The 18,611-nt window shown below is 43.5% G+C and overlaps 2 protein-coding genes across 6 annotated transcripts; one reads left to right on the plus strand and one right to left on the minus strand.

The window, feature by feature from the left end:
• Positions 1 to 42: 42 nt before the first annotated feature.
• Positions 43 to 10,010, plus strand: gucy2f (guanylate cyclase 2F, retinal). Of its 3 annotated transcripts, XM_084020328.1 has the most exons (20): positions 43 to 559; positions 636 to 1,449; positions 1,980 to 2,073; positions 2,155 to 2,281; positions 2,461 to 2,815; positions 2,964 to 3,048; positions 3,498 to 3,594; positions 3,763 to 3,888; positions 4,253 to 4,333; positions 4,456 to 4,632; positions 4,748 to 4,904; positions 5,023 to 5,172; positions 5,280 to 5,428; positions 5,546 to 5,709; positions 5,802 to 5,994; positions 6,093 to 6,267; positions 7,472 to 7,570; positions 7,656 to 7,750; positions 7,864 to 7,949; positions 8,646 to 10,010. In XM_084020328.1, exons 2-20 carry the CDS (start codon positions 708 to 710, stop codon positions 8,725 to 8,727), a joined length of 3,234 nt encoding a protein of 1,077 aa, XP_083876454.1. In that variant the 5' UTR covers positions 43 to 559; positions 636 to 707; the 3' UTR covers positions 8,728 to 10,010. The 3 variants fall into 3 exon arrangements, with proteins under 3 accessions (XP_083876454.1, XP_083876452.1, XP_083876453.1); XM_084020326.1 differs by having other exon boundaries at positions 1,980 to 2,281; XM_084020327.1 differs by having other exon boundaries at positions 639 to 1,449; positions 1,980 to 2,281.
• A 1,878-nt stretch (positions 10,011 to 11,888) lies between these two features.
• On the minus strand, positions 11,889 to 15,863 carry serpinh1b (serpin peptidase inhibitor, clade H (heat shock protein 47), member 1b). 3 transcript variants are annotated; one of them, XM_084020343.1, is made up of 8 exons: positions 15,794 to 15,810; positions 15,144 to 15,175; positions 14,171 to 14,320; positions 13,861 to 14,053; positions 13,468 to 13,738; positions 13,216 to 13,314; positions 12,892 to 13,124; positions 11,889 to 12,776 (listed from the first exon to the last, which is right to left on the minus strand). In XM_084020343.1, the coding sequence occupies exons 3-8, from the start codon at positions 14,287 to 14,289 to the stop codon at positions 12,474 to 12,476; spliced, it is 1,218 nt and encodes a 405-aa protein (XP_083876469.1). In that variant the 5' UTR covers positions 14,290 to 14,320; positions 15,144 to 15,175; positions 15,794 to 15,810; the 3' UTR covers positions 11,889 to 12,473. The 3 variants fall into 3 exon arrangements, with proteins under 3 accessions (XP_083876469.1, XP_083876468.1, XP_083876467.1); XM_084020342.1 differs by lacking the exon at positions 15,144 to 15,175 and having other exon boundaries at positions 15,794 to 15,863; XM_084020341.1 differs by lacking the exon at positions 15,794 to 15,810 and having other exon boundaries at positions 15,144 to 15,636.
• Positions 15,864 to 18,611: the final 2,748 nt, after the last annotated feature.

Raw genomic sequence — 18,611 nt, forward strand, 5'->3', positions numbered from 1 at the left:
ACCTACGTTTTGGCCGGTCACTTTAGAGGGATTTGATTGAATGGGTCTGTAGCTAGCACTGGCCTCCTATATTGATTATACATCAAACTCTCTTCCAAATTCAAGCTTCACGTTTTGGGAGGAATGCTACTAATTTCTGGACTGGATTTTTTTTTTACTCTCTCTTTTTTTGTTTTTTTTTAAACTTTGAATATATTTTGTTTTTCAAAGTAACATTATGAAAGAAAGGAACCCTGGGAGCCAGATGTACTTTTCTTTGCCCTTCCCTCAGACACGCTCCCTGTTAACAGAGGGTGTTTGTGAAAACGCACGGGAGCCTTCAGAGGCGCTGACTGCGGGGCGTAAGTAGCTCTCCAGGGTGCTGAAGTTGTCTCCAAACGCGACGGACGCAGCGCCCGAGCTCTCTCCGCTTTTCACTTTCAGCCCAACTTCGCTGTCATCCAGGTGTATAGGTGAGGCTTCGGGATGGTTAGGTGACGATTTACGTGGATGCAGATCCGAGAGGACACCTGTACGAGTATCCTCATCAGACCTCCAAGATGATGGCACCAAATATATGGTAAGTATTTCATTTGAACACATTGATTCAGCGCTAAAAGCTATATAAAGTTAATACTAGTTTTGTGCCCGATTAGCAGGTTTCGCTGGTCTAACTGATCATTCAATAGTGAACACAAAAAGTCACAATTGGACACCGTGGAAGGACAATGCAACACATTCATCCCAATTTCAGAGGGTCGCTGTGGGAGTCCGGGCATCCGTGCGTGCCCATCATTAAGAGCAGACCAACTTTAACGACACTGCCCTTTTACAACTTTCTGCTATGGGTCCTCCTCGGGGTGCTGACGTGCCCTTGTTGCGTCCGCTGTTTGATATTCAAAGTGGGCGTCCTGGGCCCTTGGAACTGCGACCCCGTGCTTTACAGGGCCCTGCCCGCTGCGGCCGCCAGGCTCGCTGTCAGCAGGATAAACGAAGACCTGAGTCTGGATCTGGGCCTGAAAATGGACTTCATCATCCTCCAGGAGCCCTGCGAAACATCCAGAGCCCTCACCGCGTTCATTTCCATTGAAAAGATGGCGAATGCGTTCGTGGGCCCCACCAACCCGGGATACTGCGTCGCGGCATCCCTTCTGGTCAAGAACTGGGACAAGGCCCTCTTCTCTTACGGCTGCGTCAACTACGAGCTGGACCGGGTCATAGGATACCCCACTTTTGCCAGGACGGTGCCGCTTCCAACCGAGGTGCTGTTCACGGTGTTGAAACACTTCAGGTGGGCCAGCGTTGTGGTGGTCTCGTCCAACGAGGACATTTGGAGGGATACCGCCGGGAGAGTCGCTACCGCCCTCACGCAAAAGGGGCTTCCCGTTGGCCTGGTTACATCCATGGGCATGAACGAGACGGAGCTGGAGAGCACGCTGAGGAAGATCCAGTCTGCAGCAGAGAGCAGGGGTGAGTCTGCGCTCATATTGATACAGGAGTTGGCTGCATTACAGTGATATAAAAGAAGTCATCTTATTATATGTAAATTAAAGTGATACTATAGAGGAGAAAAATCACAAAGTGGAACAAGATCAATGAAATAGTGGCTTGTTGTGTAACTACGTGGGGAGCATTACGTCACAGGTGAGCAACTTGCAGAAACTGCAATGGTATCAAAACAGGAAGGTTAAATTAACGGGCGTCTTGACTTCTTGGTTTTAGTTTAATTTGTTCATTTGAAGTGAATTTATGGAAACCTAATGAATAAATATTTGTGACCAGATGACGGTAATGCGTTTGTCATTTCAGAAACATCTGTCCAAGCATCAAAGTACTGCAGCTAATTACTCCTGTTTCTCATTTGTGGGCCTTCTATTTACATTTGGAGTAGTAAATTGGAGTAGTAAATCATTATAATACAGAGTTTAGCTGTCACTCTTCACACGTCCCTAAAACAGGTATTTTATCAAAACCCTGTGCGTTTTCCTCGTCTGTTTCAGTCATCATCATGTGCATGCACTCAATCCTGGTTGGAGGGGAGCAGCAGGCCACTTTTCTTCTCAAAGCACAGGCGATGGGCCTGACTTCGGGGAAGTATGTGTTTGTGCCCTATGACACCCTCCACTACAGCGTGCCCTACACCAATGTCTCCCATTTCGCCCTGCAAAACGACAGCCGGCTGCGGCAGGCCTACGATGCCGTGCTCACCATCACCATCGCCTCGGAACCTTTGTCCTTCAACGAGGCGTTCGCTGCCGCCAAGAGGAGCGAGGAAATGACACTGGGGGCGCAGCCAGAGCAGGTAGAAAGCACACGTTTTGTAATGTCTATCAATATTATATGCCCTGTAGTTAGCAAAACAAATTAGCACTGTGACAATCTGTCACTCAACATTTCCAGGGAGGATCATTTCAAGTAGTGGAAATAGAAAATAAGCAGTAAATATTATACTAACACTGTATTCCCTTGTGCCCCTTGCAGGTAAACCCACTATTTGGGACAATCTATAACAGCATCTACCTGATGGCCAGGTCCATCCACAATGCCAGGAGAGGAGGCATGCCGCTGTCGGGCTCAAACCTGGCGTACTTCACAAAGAATACGACCTTCACGGGATTCAACCAGAAGGTCAAGGTGGACACCGGTGGGGACGTGAAGACCAACTATGTGATCCTGGACTCCGACAACAGGGGGAGCCAGCTGTACCAGACCTATCTGGTGGACCTTACATCTGAAGTGCTTCGCTTTGCCGGGAGATCCATTCATTATCCAGGAGGTTCTCCTCCGCCGTCTGACTCCAGCTGCTGGTTTGACAAGAACGCCGTCTGCACGGGAGGTGAGAGGCTTCGCTTTGGCATGTGTGGATATTCATGTGTGTGCGTGGGTATCGGTGTACATGGCTACGTACGGGTGTGTCTTCCTCAAGAACTCACAATCTTACGACATGTTCTCCACAACATCAAGTTACCTGCTGTCATCCTCAGGTGTGGAGGTCACCTACATCATAGTGGTGATCGCCGTCGTCTTCACTCTGGCTGTAGGAGGGCTCCTTATAAGTCTTTATATCAGGTACGGCTCGCAAATACAAACAGATCCATCTTCTCAATCAAATAAATTCAAATGTTCCCCTCCATCTTTTCCACCACTTTTAAGTATTAAGTAAGATTTGTGTATCAGGGAAGATGTATTTAAAATCTCAGTGTGATGTGCACAATAATGGATGTTCTGCTTAAATGCTTGAGAGTCCAACAAAGTATTAGTCATGAGTCATCATCATCTTTGGGGGAAATATATTAATAGTTAATAGTTAAAATAACCTTTACTTTGTGAGTACACTAAACAATACTATTACAATTATATAAATGTCCTGACCTTTATTTAGTATTTCATATATTTTATTTTACAGGAGATTGTAACTAGTTCTCACATAAAGATGAGCGTTTATCTGTCTTTGGTCCAAAGATGATCCACCAGTGGTTGAACTGATTTACTGGCCTTTTTCTAAATCTTATTGGCAGGCGGAGACTCCAACAAATCCAGCTGGTCAAAGGTCCCAATCGGATCCTGCTCACCTTAGAGGATCTCACTTTTATCAATCCCCAGCTTAGCAGAAAGGTAAACAGCATCACAGTCTCTCTGTGAGCACATACAAAACCTAAGCACATCGATCCCTTGGATATAACACGTTGGAGTTCAGAATATGACAAATTATGAACATTTACAAAATGAAACGTTTCCTGGATGGAGCTGATTTCTATCCAATCTTCCCCTGATGTCCCGCAGAAAATCACGTTAGAAGATCTGAGCGAGTCCAAGAGTGCTCTGGAGGAGAAATCTGGGGACCGCTCGCACTCTGTGAACAGCATGCAGACTGCAACCCACGAGACCACCAACATAGCAGTGTACGAGGTGCGTAACATTGAAAGAGTTGTTGTACTGCTTTTGCTTCAGCCTGTATGTGTACGCAGTATTGAAAAATGTATGTTTCATTTGCATGGTTGTGTTTAAAAATAGATTAATTGCATTTGTCTGTGGGGTTACGGTTGAACTTTGTCTGACTGTGTCTGTGAGTATAAAAAACAAACAAACTTGAATTACTTTTACAAACAAACAATTTTGCGTGGAAGTTATGGGTTGGACGAACAGGTGGATGTAAAATGGTTATTGGTTATTGGAAGTAAAAGGAACATGTCATCTATAATAGATTAATACCTCTTTAGGGAAATGTCATTTCCAAAAAACTGCAACTGTAACAACATGGCTTCCCATCCAGGGCGACTGGGTGTGGCTGAAGAAATTTGAGGATGGACAGTTCAAAGAAGTGAAGCAGAGCACCACCAAGATTTTCACAAAGGTAGAGCAACAGGTCTTGAACAAAAAAAGCTAAAAAGACTAGATTCATATTTTATTATCATCATATGAACACAGCTTCTTTTCCGTCCGTCGTTCCATCAACATGTATATCTGCTTGCTCAGATGAAGGACCTGAGACACGAGAACGTGAATCCCTTCCTCGGCTTCTTTTTGGACTGCGCCATGTTTGCGGTGGTGACGGAGCACTGCTCTCGGGGAAGTCTGCAGGACCTGCTGAGGAACGAGGACGTCAAATTAGACTGGATGTTCAAGTCCTCGCTCGTGCTCGATCTCATCAAGGTAAACGAAGACGAACCGAATGTGCAGAATGTTATATTTGGAATTGTGACCAACGTTGGCTTCTTTGATATTTCCTTCACGACTGACCACACCATGGAACATATTGTGCTCACAGGGTATGAAATACCTCCACCACCGAGATTTCCCCCACGGCAGACTCAAATCTCGTAACTGTGTGGTAGACGGGCGTTTTGTACTCAAGATCACAGACCACGGCTTCAATGAGCTGCTGGAGTCTCAGAAAGCTCTGATAGAAGAACCTCCACCTGAAGGTACCTTCTGCTTTGGAAAAAAGGAAAAGTCATAAAGCATAAAAAGTTTTTAACATTTATTATAGTAGTGATTGCTATCATGTTTCCAACTGAACAATCTTTTTTCTGTTTCATTCAGATTTATTTTGGACGGCTCCAGAGTTCTTAAGGGACCTCGCAAACTCACGTAAAGGCACCACCAAGGGAGACGTGTACAGCTTTTCTATCATCCTCCAAGAGGTGGTGGTCAGAGGGCCCCCGTACTGCATGCTGGGCCTGCTGCCTGAGGGTGCGTATCCACATTGAGACAACTGAGATGTAGATTTCAGGAAACGCGTCATCAATATCTGCAACGTTTTCATTTGAAACCCATCGTCTCCTCCGTCTCCTCACCAGAGATCATCCGTAAGGTGAAGAAGCCTCCTCCGATGTGCCGGCCCACCGTGGCCCCGGACCAGGCTCCCCTGGAGTGTATCCAGCTGATGAAGCAGTGCTGGAGTGAAATGCCCGACCGCAGGCCGACATTCAATGAGATCTTTGACAGGGTACATTTCTCGTTGTTTCGCATACCTTACAGTCGTCGTCCCGCTCTAATAAACCACTTTAAAGAATATCGCGCATGTCGCTTAACGTGATGTGTGTTTTTTTTCATTAACGAGCAGTTCAAGATCATCAACAAGGGTAAGAAGACTAACATCATTGACTCCATGCTGAGGATGCTGGAGCAGTACAGCTCCAACCTGGAGGACCTCATCAGAGAGAGAACTGAGGAGCTGGAGGTGGAAAAACAGAGGACAGAAAAACTACTGTCAGAGATGCTACCTCCGTGAGTCTGGGCACACACACACACACACACACACACACACACTAAGCTTGAAACAACGACTTACGACGTGGTTTCTGCCTCTCCACCCTCAGCTCGGTGGCTGAGGCCCTGAAGACCGGTGCCACAGTAGAGCCGGAGTACTTTGACCATGTGACAATCTACTTCAGTGACATCGTGGGTTTCACAACCATCTCCTCGCTCAGCGATCCCATCGAGGTGGTGGACCTTCTCAACGACCTCTACTCTCTGTTCGACGCCGTGCTCAGTAACCACGACGTCTACAAGGTCAGAGAGCACGCTCGGTGTTTACAAGCGTCTTACGACACACAGAGACATGCACCGATGTGCCCATGACTGAATAAATGTGTTGACGTCATCTATAGGTGGAGACCATTGGTGATGCTTACATGGTGGCCTCGGGTCTGCCAAAGAGAAATGGCAACAAGCACGCCGCTGAGATCGCGAACATGTCCCTGAACATCCTCAGCTCGGTAGGAACTTTCCATATGCGGCACATGCCAGACGTGCCGGTCAGGATACGCATAGGAATCCATTCAGGTGAGACAGGATAAAGTCTCCATCGTGCTGTTTCCATTCATAACATTCTGCTCTGGTGCAAAGCTCTTTGCAAAGAAGAAGTACTTTTCACAGTGAATATGAGAGTAACACTTAATTCGAATGCATACTTTGTTTGCATAATTTAAATTTGTTCTCTGATAATGGTGTCCCGCACAGAGAAGACATTTGCCAAATCTACAGTCAAAATGTCTGCAGTGGGTGGGCACACCTATTTTTCTGGAATCAGGGATTTTATTTTTAAAAAAAATGTCTCTCAACGTAATATTTAAGGTAAGCGGAAGAATCTTTCAGCTTGTAGATGTTGAAATGGCTCATATCTCATATTTTACTGTCAAACTCTTGATTTGGCTTGTATTTTTTTTAACTTTAAGGAACTAATGATGTAAATTAGGTCTATTCAAGTATTGCTACTGGGTAGTTAATTTACCTAAAAATATGATTATTTATTTAAGTCTATGCAAAAAGGTGTGACCTGCATGTTGTAATTCCACTCTTTGCCACCGTGTAAAATTAGTTTCAAAGCCTGTTCCTGGAGGTTTCATGACACTGCTCATATGATTGTATAACAGGAACCAATACAGCCATACCCTTGGTATTAAAGTGGACTCTAATGCTCTGACTCTCACTGTTGAATTCATCATTAAAGGTGCTCAAGAGGAAATTGAGAGCCTATCTATTGCCTCCACATGGCTCTCAACATGGCTGTGTAAACTAAGCACAGAGAAACACATTTATTAGCGTAGTGTCAGCATACCTCCAAGCCGAGGTCAGTACTCTTTACACAAAGGTACAGAGACTGACAAGGAAAAGATACAGATTAACTGGTTTTCCACCTCATGGTTACCCCCTCCTTTGTTCCAGTGACAGTTAGCAGATGTTCTCAGTATCACTTGGTGGGTTGAAACACCTTCAGGCAATATTTCTGCTTTCCACTTTAGCGGCATGTCTACAACCTAATCCCCTTCTTCCTCTTTTTCCAGGGAAACTGTCTCTGCAGGACATATAATAGTCAAAAGATAACACAAAGTGCAGATATGCAATGCATGCATTAAAGAATAAGTAAATTAACATTATACTATATAAAGGGCCTTTAAACCGGACAATCTCTGGTGTGGCGCTTATGCAACTGATCAACTGTGTCTGATGCAATCCCAGGTCATCATTCTTTCCATTGCATTTCCAGGGCCCTGCGTTGCCGGGGTGGTGGGTCTGACTATGCCTCGGTACTGTCTTTTTGGAGACACCGTCAACACTGCCTCCCGCATGGAGTCCACTGGGCTGCGTGAGTTCCCCCGCACACATAACTGCTGCATTTTGTTGTGCCGTTTCATGTGTCATTTCGGTCTAATGCCTTCATGTCCCATCAGCTTATAGAATCCATGTAAATATGACCACTGTGAAGATCCTCCATTCTCTTAATGAGGGTTATAAAATAGATGTCAGAGGCAAGACGGAGCTGAAGGTAACGTAACAGTCATCATTTAACCTCGGCATCTGAAGTTGAGACCAATATCTTAGGAAAGTCTCGGGTTTTAACAACCCATGCCTTGTTTTTCTTTTGCTGTTGTTTTTCAGGGTAAAGGTATTGAAGAAACATACTGGCTTGTAGGGAAAACAAACTTTACAAAGCCTTTGCCAAAACCGCCAGAGATCAAACCAGGGTAAGACCTTCCAATCATACAATAGTAACTAGATGTCTGCAAATTCTTTAATATCTATCTGAAACATCTCCCTTCGTTGGAGTTGACCCAGAAAGTCTCATCTGTTCTCATATGTTACATGTCATTAGTGTCATTAACATGTAACATGCCTCCTGCCGCTCATACATTCAATGTTACTTCAGGGAAGACAATCACGGGATACACCCTGAGGATATAGCAGCGTACAGGAGAAAGAAAGCTGAGAAAAAGGCTTGACCCTCTTATTCCCGAACTCAGGAGGTAGAAACCTGCATGCCAGCTGGTGTTGCGTTGTGGAAATATCTCTGTGTCTGTTCACTGTGACCTAATGTAACCCCCCCGAGTCCGACCTCTCTCATTGATTCCTGAATCTGTGATCTACTAGTCTCATTAATCTCTTGATCTTATCAACACCTACATCTTCTTAAACAGATTAGGGAATCCCTCTTTGTTTAGTTCATTAACTTTCAGTGTGGCTGGCTGGCTGGCTGGCTCATTTTCATAATTAACTAATTCATTTAACTGTGTTTTTGGCAGCGTTCGTTGTGCTTTTTGTCATCTTGGTGGCATGCTTTTGTGTTGTTTTGTACGTCTTAGAATCCCAGAGCTCTTGCTTAAATACAGATATCATTGTACAAATTCAGTATTGGCCTGAACTCCGCCCTCTGCATTTACCAGGGACAACTGGCAGGACATGGTGACAGAGGAGATCAAGACCCTTTTCCGCAAGGCCAACAGGCACGTGGACAAAAAGATGTGAATGAGAAGAGGGGAAAGACGCAAAACCAGAGGAGGTAAAGAGAGGACGACACATTCAGAGAAAGACAAGACAAAAGAGCTGCTGTGGGGGCAGAGGACAGAGAGCGCCACCCTGCCTCTCACTGTGGCTTAATGCAGACTTGTTTAAGAGGATTGTCCATCGACTGGCTAATCTGCCTGCAGCCAGCGCAGCGGAACGCAGCAGCGCTAATGTAATGAGAGTTGTCGCATTACCTGCCGATGAACCTGCTGAGAGCGGCGCAGGGAAGGTGTACCGCTCCCTAATGAAGGACGCACTCATTCACTCCCCTACGCACTCACCGGCCACTGAGTGGTCACCTATTTTAGGGCAACCAGAGGTTCACCCATTGGAAGATTGAATTTCCCCAAACGCCTATTTCAAAATGAAATGTAATATTTCCTGGTGACCGTGTCTGTTTGTAGCTCATGATAGATTTGTGGGGCCTAGGATGTTACTTAGCCATGGCTGGATATTGTATGTTATTATAGCCCTCTGAAGTCGGGCAAAGGCTGCTATTGTATCTACTAATCAAAAGGAAAATATATATTTACCACTTTTATTTCTACTCTTACAGCAAAATGACAAGAAAGAGTTGGCCAAGTCCATTCCTACAGTTCATTTATTTATTTGAGCTGTTGCTTTTGATTTACACAAATGAACGGGTGACAACACAAGTTAAAGCATGTGATCTTGTTTCTAGTGAATATAAGGTCCTTTAGTGACACATGCTCAGAGATGCATTTATTCCACAAAATTACCTTGAAATCTTCATCATAAGTTATCATAAGTATGATAATCATTATCATAAGATTACAACCTCTCTTTAGCATCTGAATGTTAGAACATAATCTCTGTGTTGATGTTCACACAGCTATTTTATTTATTTATTACACCAACTAAAATATATTTGAAATCACGTACTGTCAACCTAACTTTTGTTCCCAAATTCATAAACGTTTTCCGGGTTCAAGAGAGAAAATTGTTTGTGCAATTTTAATCCCAACTGGATTACAGCTGATGTTGCATTTTGTAGGTTCCACTGTGGTACATTTAAAGACGTTCCTGTCCCTCACAGATGCATGATGTGTATGAGAGCTGTGTAACTGCTAAAGAGCCCCATCTAGTGTTCAAATTCATTTTCTAAGGAGCATTAAAGAAAATAATGAATGACAGTATGCTGAGTTGTTCACTGCAATATATTCAAAATAAAGGTATGTAGGTGTAAGGGAGTACCTGAGAGCACATATGAAACTGAATAGATATTAAATACGTTATTTGATAGAAGTGTATTTGTGAAAGTGTTGTTTTATCCCAGGGGTCACCAACCTCTTTAAGACTGAGAGGAACCTGAAGGGTAGAGAGTAATATTAAAGGTCCCCTATTATACTGTTTTTCTTCGATTTCACACAGCTGTCAGAGGTCCAACAACACTAGATTCGATTTGCATTGCCCCAAACCCATCCATGGTCCTGAATTTCAGCTGTCTAAAAGTTGCTCAAATGAGCTCTCCTGAGAACAGGCTGTTTCTGTGCCTGCACCTTTAAATGCTAATGAGCTCCTGTCAACGCCTACTTGGAGAGCGACGGAGAGGAGGCCTATGTGGCTCAGGTGAAGTTGCTGGGTCCTGTATGGTTGGGACAGATCCTTTTACGAGGGTCAGTGTCAAGGCAAAGCCAGCTTTCTACTGACCCTCGTTACTGAAACAGTCCGATGTGAAGTGGTTAGCACACACATACAAGCTAACCACTGTCTCTTCTGTTGTTCTGTAGCTGGGACAGAATATAAGCACTTATGTTGATTTGTACAACCAACAACAGAGCAATTTGCGTGTCTAGCTGTGAGCCACGACATTGTGAAACACTGCTCACTGCTGTCTCACCGCAGTACACCCCGAACTTCACCTTTGTGATGAGCGCCTCCTCTAAGATATATCCTATCATCAGCCTATGAAAATGACTCCATTCGTTACGTAACGACGGGAGCTGAATTTTGATTTTAGGGAATATACAATTATGTGTTTATCTTAACGATTCATCTGTTTCAACATTTGAAAGTCATACACTCACATTTGCCTGTACAGAGTTGTATCTCTACACTATTGGCTAAGAGCTCTGGTTGCTATGATACGGATTTGGATCATGAGCTCAATTCTACTTGTTAGGCAACACTGATCATTTTAGGAGATTCAACTTTTCTTTAAATATCTGACAGCTACAATTTGTGGTACTCTTTCATTAATGTGTAAATTATGAAATTATTTTTGAAATAGTATGAAATTAAGTGCATACTTTTATGCATAGCCCTGCGATAGACCGGTTACCTGTCCAGGGTGAACCCTGCCTTTGCCCAATGTCCACGACCCTGAATACAGGATAAGCGGTAGACGATGGATGGATGGACTTTTATCTATTCCACTTGTGCTTTTGTTTAAATTAATTTTAATTTCCAGTCATCCATATCATCAACAATTCTCTATTTTTTTTTATCATGACTGAATGAATCATAAATGTTGCATCTTCATTATTCTTTACACCATCTCTCCTAACAAGTGCAACAAGTCCTTTTCCTCTTTGCAACCAGAGGGTGGCGCTACAGCTCTTACACATCCAGGATCCATTCATTTCTCACAAACAGAGAGGGAGAAAGTTATTCCAGACAAAATAGCTTTTGTGATGAAATTGATGATACATGAAAACAAAAGTCTTAAGATAATGGGCTTGTCTGAAGTTTTGACCTATTGTTGCAATGCAACAATTACACCTTTTTATTTGCTGTGCTGGAATTGCAGCAGATTCCCACTCACCATGAGAACCCTGCCCTCCAGTTTTTACCCTGTGTTTGCTCTGTGTGGGACGTCCCAACAAAGATCCCATTGGCTTTATTATTAAGACCAATGGTGGCAAGGGAAATGAACCACAAAATTCCCTGGATAGCTGTCTGGGGCAGATTAGCTTTAACTCCCGCATTCCAGACCTGGGGGGAGCACTGTTTGACCTCCAGCAGACTGGAAAGATTGTTGTCCTTTTTCCTTTGAGATTTTAACTCTAGCTCACATTCCTTTCATCAAGGCTCCAAAAGACTGTATGAATTGTGTTTGGATGGCATTCAGACATAATGTGCAAAACAAAAGCACGTAAAGATCCGATTTGGTATTTATTTAGAAATCCACACACTATTACAGAATGACACAATTCCAACAGCTTATTTGTGAAAGCAACAAAATGGCACAGTATGGTTGGCAAGTGAACGTGAATGAACCACCACGGTGTTGCCACCTTTCCTCTGCAAACTCAACTAATGCAGGGGAACAATTCAGTGCAGACTGGAGGCAGAAAAAAAAAGCACATGATAGGAAGGAGTTTGTGCAAAGATCTTTTTTTTTTTCTTTAAACATTAAAGATGATGAAAGAATCAAAGCTGAAGCAATACTGGCAAAAACAAGAGTATGAAGATAACTTACTTAATATAAGCACGTCCGCCGTTTGATTGTGGAGATCTCAAATGAGGCACATTTTGACAACATTATTATTATTATAAAACATACAGAATTGTTCCCTGGGAAAATGTAGTGTTTTCTGAACACAGTAAGCTCAGGTGTTCAGTCCACAGGTTGCATATTGGAAATTGAATTGAACGAGGTAACAGTCATACCAAAAAATGTACACATTTTCCTGCCATTATTTCAGAAATAACAAAAGCTACCCATCACATTTGACAGTATGACATTATAGCTCATCACGAATCTTGTCTCCTTTAGGTCTAACCACTCTGCCGATGTACATTATGGAGTTGGTTTTGCTGTCCTTCACCAGGAAAATAAAGGGGTGGTCTACGTAGAAGAGCTTGGGGTTCCTCAGCTTGCTGGAGCCGTGGATGCTGGTGTCAAATGGGTTTCCTTTCAAATCCAGCTCCAGGGCTGACGCATGGAAGACGTTGGACAGGTAGAGGTCCTTCTTTCCTGTGATGTTGGACAAGTCGGCCTTGGCTTTGTCCACGGCCTCGGTCAAGCCGAGCTCAGCCAGATGTTTCTAGAAAAGAAAGAAGATTCAGTTCAGTTCAGTTCAAAGGGATGTTGGTTGATTCTTATGTCTCAACTACACTTCAAATTGATATTGCTACAGTCATCAAATTGCCACCATTTACCTGCAGGTTGTGGCTGGTTTCCACTTCGATTTTCGGGAGGGAAATGGCCACAGCCCTGTTCTCCATCTTGCTGATCCAGGTGTCCACCTGCTTCCTGGTCAGGAGTTTCTCCAGACGTTCCAAAGGCTCCAAGTAGTAAGGCATGATGAGGATCATAGAGGCCTGCTTTTGGCCCAGAGGCATGTTCAGCAGAAGGATGCTGTTCTCTGTGTCATCGTAGAAGTCATACAGACCTGTGAAGGGCAGACAAATCAGATAACTCGCTTGTATCCTTGTTGGCAGAATCCCTTTTGAAGAAATGAGATGTGGTCAGAAGCAACTCACCTGTACGATGCATCATAGGAATTCCAACGGTGAATGAGCGGGAAACCAGGAAACCACGGTCGTCCACCATTTTATCGTTGAATGTCTCATCCCAGTGAGCTGTGTGGGGGGAAACACATTGGGTTTGGTTACAAATGCACAATCCTTCGACATCTCCATGTGTTTCAGTTACAATCAGGAATGAAAAAAAAATCTGAATGGATTAAAGACAATATTTATACTACATTTACATTTAGGGCATTTCATACTCACGCTTAAAGAACATAGCATTGACAATCGTGGCTCCATCGGGATTCTGCACATCCTTGGTGACCTCAGGCAGCTTGCCATCTGTGGAATTGGCCGCCCACTCGTTGATGGAGTTCACTGCGCTCCTCTTGTCTCGGAGGTTTATTTTCGCATGGTCGTAGTTGTAGTGCTTCTTGCTGTTTTTCACAAATTCATCAGCAAAGGAGATGGAGCTTGGGCCGTAGAGGCGGTTGCTGATCTTCCAGGTGGTGTTGCGCTTCTTTGCATCGCTCACCTGATAAAGGGGGCAACGTATTAAACAGTGATGAGTGATAATTACAAAGTGTTGATGGTCATGGCTGGGTCCTCTTTTAATGATAAGTTCTCATATACAACGTTTTATGTAGTTGCACATACCTCAGAGAGCAGCTCAGACAGGCCTGCATGCAGATGCTCGTCCTTCAGTTTGTCAGCACTGAGGACGGTTTTCACCTGGGAGGCGGTGGAGGCCTTGCCACCAAGAGCCACTAAGCCGAGCGAGGAGGCCACTACCACAGGAGAGATGAGGATGTTCTCCGTGCCTTTCTCCTTTGCCATGTTGTGGTACAGGCTGAATCAAGAAGGGGAGATTATTCACTTGTGTTTCTAACAGAAAAAAACTCAGAATGCTTAAGCAAAACCAAGTGTACCATTATAATATACACTTAGGCATGTATAGATGTCATACCTGAAAGCAAGATTGGCGCTGTTATCAGCCAGCGTGTTGGCGTGGCTGCTCAGCTTCTTTTCCTCTGCAGAGGCCATAACGGCCAGCAGGCAAAGAGCTACAATATTGGTCATCCGCATTCTGTCCGTCTCCAAAAGCAGCTGTAGCAGCCTGTGCGAAAGAAAGAGAAGACAAGGTTAACACCTCAGAATCTGGGTTGGTTTCCCCTAAATCTAATTAATGTTTGAGACACATCAGAATATTTAGAGCTGTTTTGATATATCAGAAACAAAATGCCAGGACACAGACGGTGGTAGGGATGTGGAGCCGTTAGGGGCAGGGCAGGGTTAGCTCAGCCCACAAAGAGTCTTGGGAACGCCTCCAGTTTCAGGCAGACATGTTCCCTGCCATAAGCAGCAGCTCAGGGTCTGCTCAGCCCACAAAGAGTCTTGGAAACGCCTCCAGTTTTAGGCAGACATGTTCCCTGCCACATAAGCAGCAGCTCGGGGTCTGCTCAGCCCACAAAGCGTCTTGGAAACACCTCCAGTTTCAGGCAGACATGTTCCCTGCCACGTCAGCAGCAACTCAGGCTTCGCTGCCTAGCTGGAGCTGCAGACGACGGGAGTGAAGTTCTGCACTGAAATATGATACCTCTCTGTTCCCTACATTCACTGCAATTGATGTTAACTGTTGCACGTCTACACTTCGACGACTTTAACAGCCTCTTCTCGAGCCAGAAGAGGTCAGGATCATAAATCACTGCCTTTCACTGCATCCTGTAGCTAGTTTTATGTGTTCTCCATATAGCAGCGCTCGGAGCCAAGCTATTGTCTCAGCGACAGGGTGTGTCCCTGCTGCAGGCTACATCTAACTCAACCCATAACTTTTAAACATCTCTAAACGTGTTTATGATCCTCATCCGCCATTCTGAGGTCATCTCTGTATTGGCATGTTTATGATACAGCAGAAATGACTTTACATCTTGTTCGGATACCTTGAGATGTTTTCATGTCTGCGATTTTCATTCTGAAAGACAAGAGTTGTATGTAATAATCTCTATAGGGAAGACAGTGACACATTATACAGGCTCTGGAGGAGCTATATTCGGCGTTTTATATTTTATATCCTAGTTTCCAACCTTTGGACTAAAAACATTTACGTTGGAAGTTGAAGTTATTGTACAAGTTATACACCACTCATTTGCAATCAGACGTGTAAATGTTTTTCATTGTCTTTCTGTGACCCAGAAGAAAAGTCAGCTGTGCCACAAACAAGTAGCACACATTTCTCTTTATCAGAAAGTGACGTATTGAAGTCAAATAGCCAGATTGAGTGCATGTTTAAAGTACTTTCCTTCATTTGATGGCACTAACTGCATTTAAGTAAAGCCTGCAAAGAAGTCACATGCATGAGGCAAAAAGCTTTATCATGCTGCAAGACATCATATGAAAACTTTAAGCCAAAGATGTATACTTTTTTTCTTAACAGATAAACTATAATATTCGTTGTGCAGGTCAAACAGCCAGAGAGACAGAAGAGATTTGAAGAGAATGGGTTCAAATAGATGGAAAAAAATGCTGCAATGCCCTCTTTGTCCTCTGCATTCCTTCCGCTAAACAAAGATAGTCATCTTCTAATCCTTACCTAGCACAGATTCGCAGGGTTTCTCCTCTGAGTTGTGTCCTGTGGTCGCTGACTGTAACACACTCTCCTGCTCTTTATATATCCCGAGAAAAACCTTCTAGAAGCAGGAATGGGATATGCAAATGAGGGTGGATGTGTTTCCTCAGGGAGCTGGGACGTCCCCCTCTAAACCACAGGCTGGAATCGGAGTGGTTGGCTGAATTTGACTCTTCAGCACTGGTCTGGGCTCAGCTTTGAAACTTTCCTTCCTGTGGCTGTGGACAGTAAAGCAGAGGAAATCTGATTCTGGGTCAGTCTCAGCTGAACGGAAATACTCCTCGTCTTCAAAGTAACTCTGCTTGCTGACTCAATCTCCAACACTGATTTCTTCACATTTTAAAAGATGTATTTTAGTATGATCCACACGATGCTTGTGAAGGCAAATGTTATATGTATGTATGTGTATATGAAAATATGTGGTAAGAGGCTGCAAGAAAACAGTGTTTACGTACTGTACTGTTAACTTGCAGCCTCTTAGGGGGAGAACTGTTCTGCGATCTCAGAGGGCGAGACGTCAGTGAGTGGAACATTGTGTGTAAATGTTATCAGAAAAAAAGCCTTGATTTAGATTTTATTATCCTTGTCACAGAGCTGTCTCACTTCAAATGGAAAATTCCAGAACAGCGTGTGTGCTTCACGTAGGCTCTGCAGCCCTGCCCCCACCCCCACAGTGCCACGTCTGTCCAACTGGGTGGTGGAAGGATGGGGGGGTGTTGTCGTAAAAAAAAAACGTCGTAAAAAATGTTGTGTCCTGACCAGAACAAACAAAACAGGATATGTTAAATGTGATGTGTAAACCCGTTCAGTCAAGCACATCAGAATCATCAAGACTTTGCTTCAAACAAAAACTATTTTCAAAACAGAGGAATTCAAAGAATCAAATGTTAGATGATGGGGGGGAAAGGTCCCAAAACTCCTCAACCCTCTCTATAATTTACAATACTGCATTATTCACATTTCGGGGCCCGATGAACTCACTTAACAATTTTACTTAACAGCCTCCCTGACACAGGAGCAGACTTGCAGCCCCATTCCTCCCCCCGGGGGCTGCCGAAGCAACAGTTTACACTGAAATTCCTCAGCAGCATGCACAGATTGAGGGTAACATCTGGGTCAAGCTGGTCAAATCTCCTAATACACACAGCCCCCCTGTTAAAACGACCCTTTCATTGTTTCCTTTGAGTAGTAAAAAGAGGTGAGAAAAGGAGGCACATTTAAAAAAGATTCTGTTTGTCGGAACGATACATTATTAAGGAAGAGGAAAGAAAAACTCTCAATGATGCAATATTTCACCACCGATCAAGATAGTCACAAAAATAGCTTTAAATGAAAGTAAGGGCCTTAGAGGGTGGAGCAACTCGCGCAACTGTAGCACTGAATTGCTATTTGAGAACAGGAGCCCATTAAACATCTGCAAGCATGCATTCCACCAACCTCACCCTTAGCACTTAGTATTGTTGAAAGATCATTTAGGTTTTTGTTTGCTGGTCTTCAGTTCATTTCCAGTCTGGATTTCAGTGATACATTTGGGCTTTGGTTGACAGAAAGAGGCTCATTAATATTTTAGAAGTATTGAACTTCTATAATCGTCGTTATTTTTGATAAGTCACCCGTCTTTGTAGTTTATCAAGGAAATGGAAAGCAACCAACAGTTGTTCGTGTGGCTGAAAATGGCTACTGTAAGAGATGCCAGGCAGTATATGGGGGTTGTGGACAAACAAACGACACTCTTCTATTTTACCATCTGTGTTTGTCCTTCAAACAAAAAGAGTAGAGGACTTTGGCAGCATGCAACTGTTTAGGGGGGGTTTCTAAACACCTTTCTTTTTATATTCCTAGACTCTATATTTCCTAGATGAGCTGGAAAAGTTTTCTCATAGAAATCAAAATGAATTAACATTAAGGGGAAATTCGTTATCATCCAAAGTTTCCAAAAGACAAACCGTTTCCAACAGTTTTATAGATTATCCATCTGTCTGTCACAACATGCAACGACCACGACGACACACTGAGGAAATGTTGGACACAAAGGCTCCGAGAGAGACCAAAGCTGCCAAGAAGACCATGACGCAAGACCTGAGAAATGTTTCAGCTTTGCTGTATGATGTAACTTTCTGAAGTTTTGTGTCGATGAGTGCAGCGAGCTGCAGGATCTCCTGCACTCTGAAATCTGTCTGTGTGCTCTGTCAAGCCAAGCCAGAGTCACATTAGCTGTGATGATTAATTTATAATTAATGAATTCACTCAGATATAGCCCATATGTCTGATTTAAAATATAATCAAAACTTCAAATGATTCACTTCTTTTTAGGCAAATTAATCCCAACTCTAGCCTGCCCATGTTTATCACATGATTACAATCTTTATTGACCAAGTGATAGTTGAATGATTCAAGAACACATTTGCAGACCTCTTTTTGTCAGTTTTACAGAGTTACAGTCAAGAACCTAACTTGATGATGTCAAGGCAGCACCACTCAGGTTAATCTTTCTAATGGCTTTCACTCTGACCGAGCATGCCCCCTGGTGGGAAAAGTTTGAAAACTCCCTCCAAAGCCATCAAAGGTTTCTTCATAGTAGTAATGTCTTAATTAAGCTTTTAATTAAGTTCTTTTGTGCTCGAGATGGGTTTAAAGAACTTCTTTGGTGGACTTTTGATTATCGTCCACTATGCACTTGATGAAAAAAAATGCTAAATATTTTTTTTTTTTTTTTTGCACAGAAACTTAAGACATACACCAACCCTTAGGATCTTAGATCATAATCCTTGGATGTCAAAAT

This window comes from Eutrigla gurnardus (assembly GCF_963514095.1).
Source record: "Eutrigla gurnardus genome assembly, chromosome: 10".
Taxonomy (NCBI): Eukaryota; Metazoa; Chordata; class Actinopteri; order Perciformes; family Triglidae; genus Eutrigla; species Eutrigla gurnardus.

What these genes read in the sequence shown, in the direction of transcription:
- gucy2f (XM_084020326.1), top strand. Translation starts at nt 708, where the DNA reads ATGCAACACATTCATCCCAATTTCAGAGGGTCGCTGTGGGAGTCCGGG. An exon ending in GAACGCCGTCTGCACGGGAG is followed by an intron (nt 2,816 to 2,963) that starts GTGAGAGGCTTC and finishes TGTCATCCTCAG; the next exon opens with GTGTGGAGGTCACCTACATC. An exon ending in CCAACATAGCAGTGTACGAG is followed by an intron (nt 3,889 to 4,252) that starts GTGCGTAACATT and finishes CTTCCCATCCAG; the next exon opens with GGCGACTGGGTGTGGCTGAA.
- serpinh1b (XM_084020342.1), bottom strand. Translation starts at nt 14,289, where the DNA reads ATGCGGATGACCAATATTGTAGCTCTTTGCCTGCTGGCCGTTATGGCC. An exon ending in TCCTATGATGCATCGTACAG is followed by an intron (nt 13,125 to 13,215) that starts GTGAGTTGCTTC and finishes TGCCCTTCACAG; the next exon opens with GTCTGTATGACTTCTACGAT. An exon ending in AAACCAGCCACAACCTGCAG is followed by an intron (nt 12,777 to 12,891) that starts GTAAATGGTGGC and finishes TTTCTTTTCTAG; the next exon opens with AAACATCTGGCTGAGCTCGG.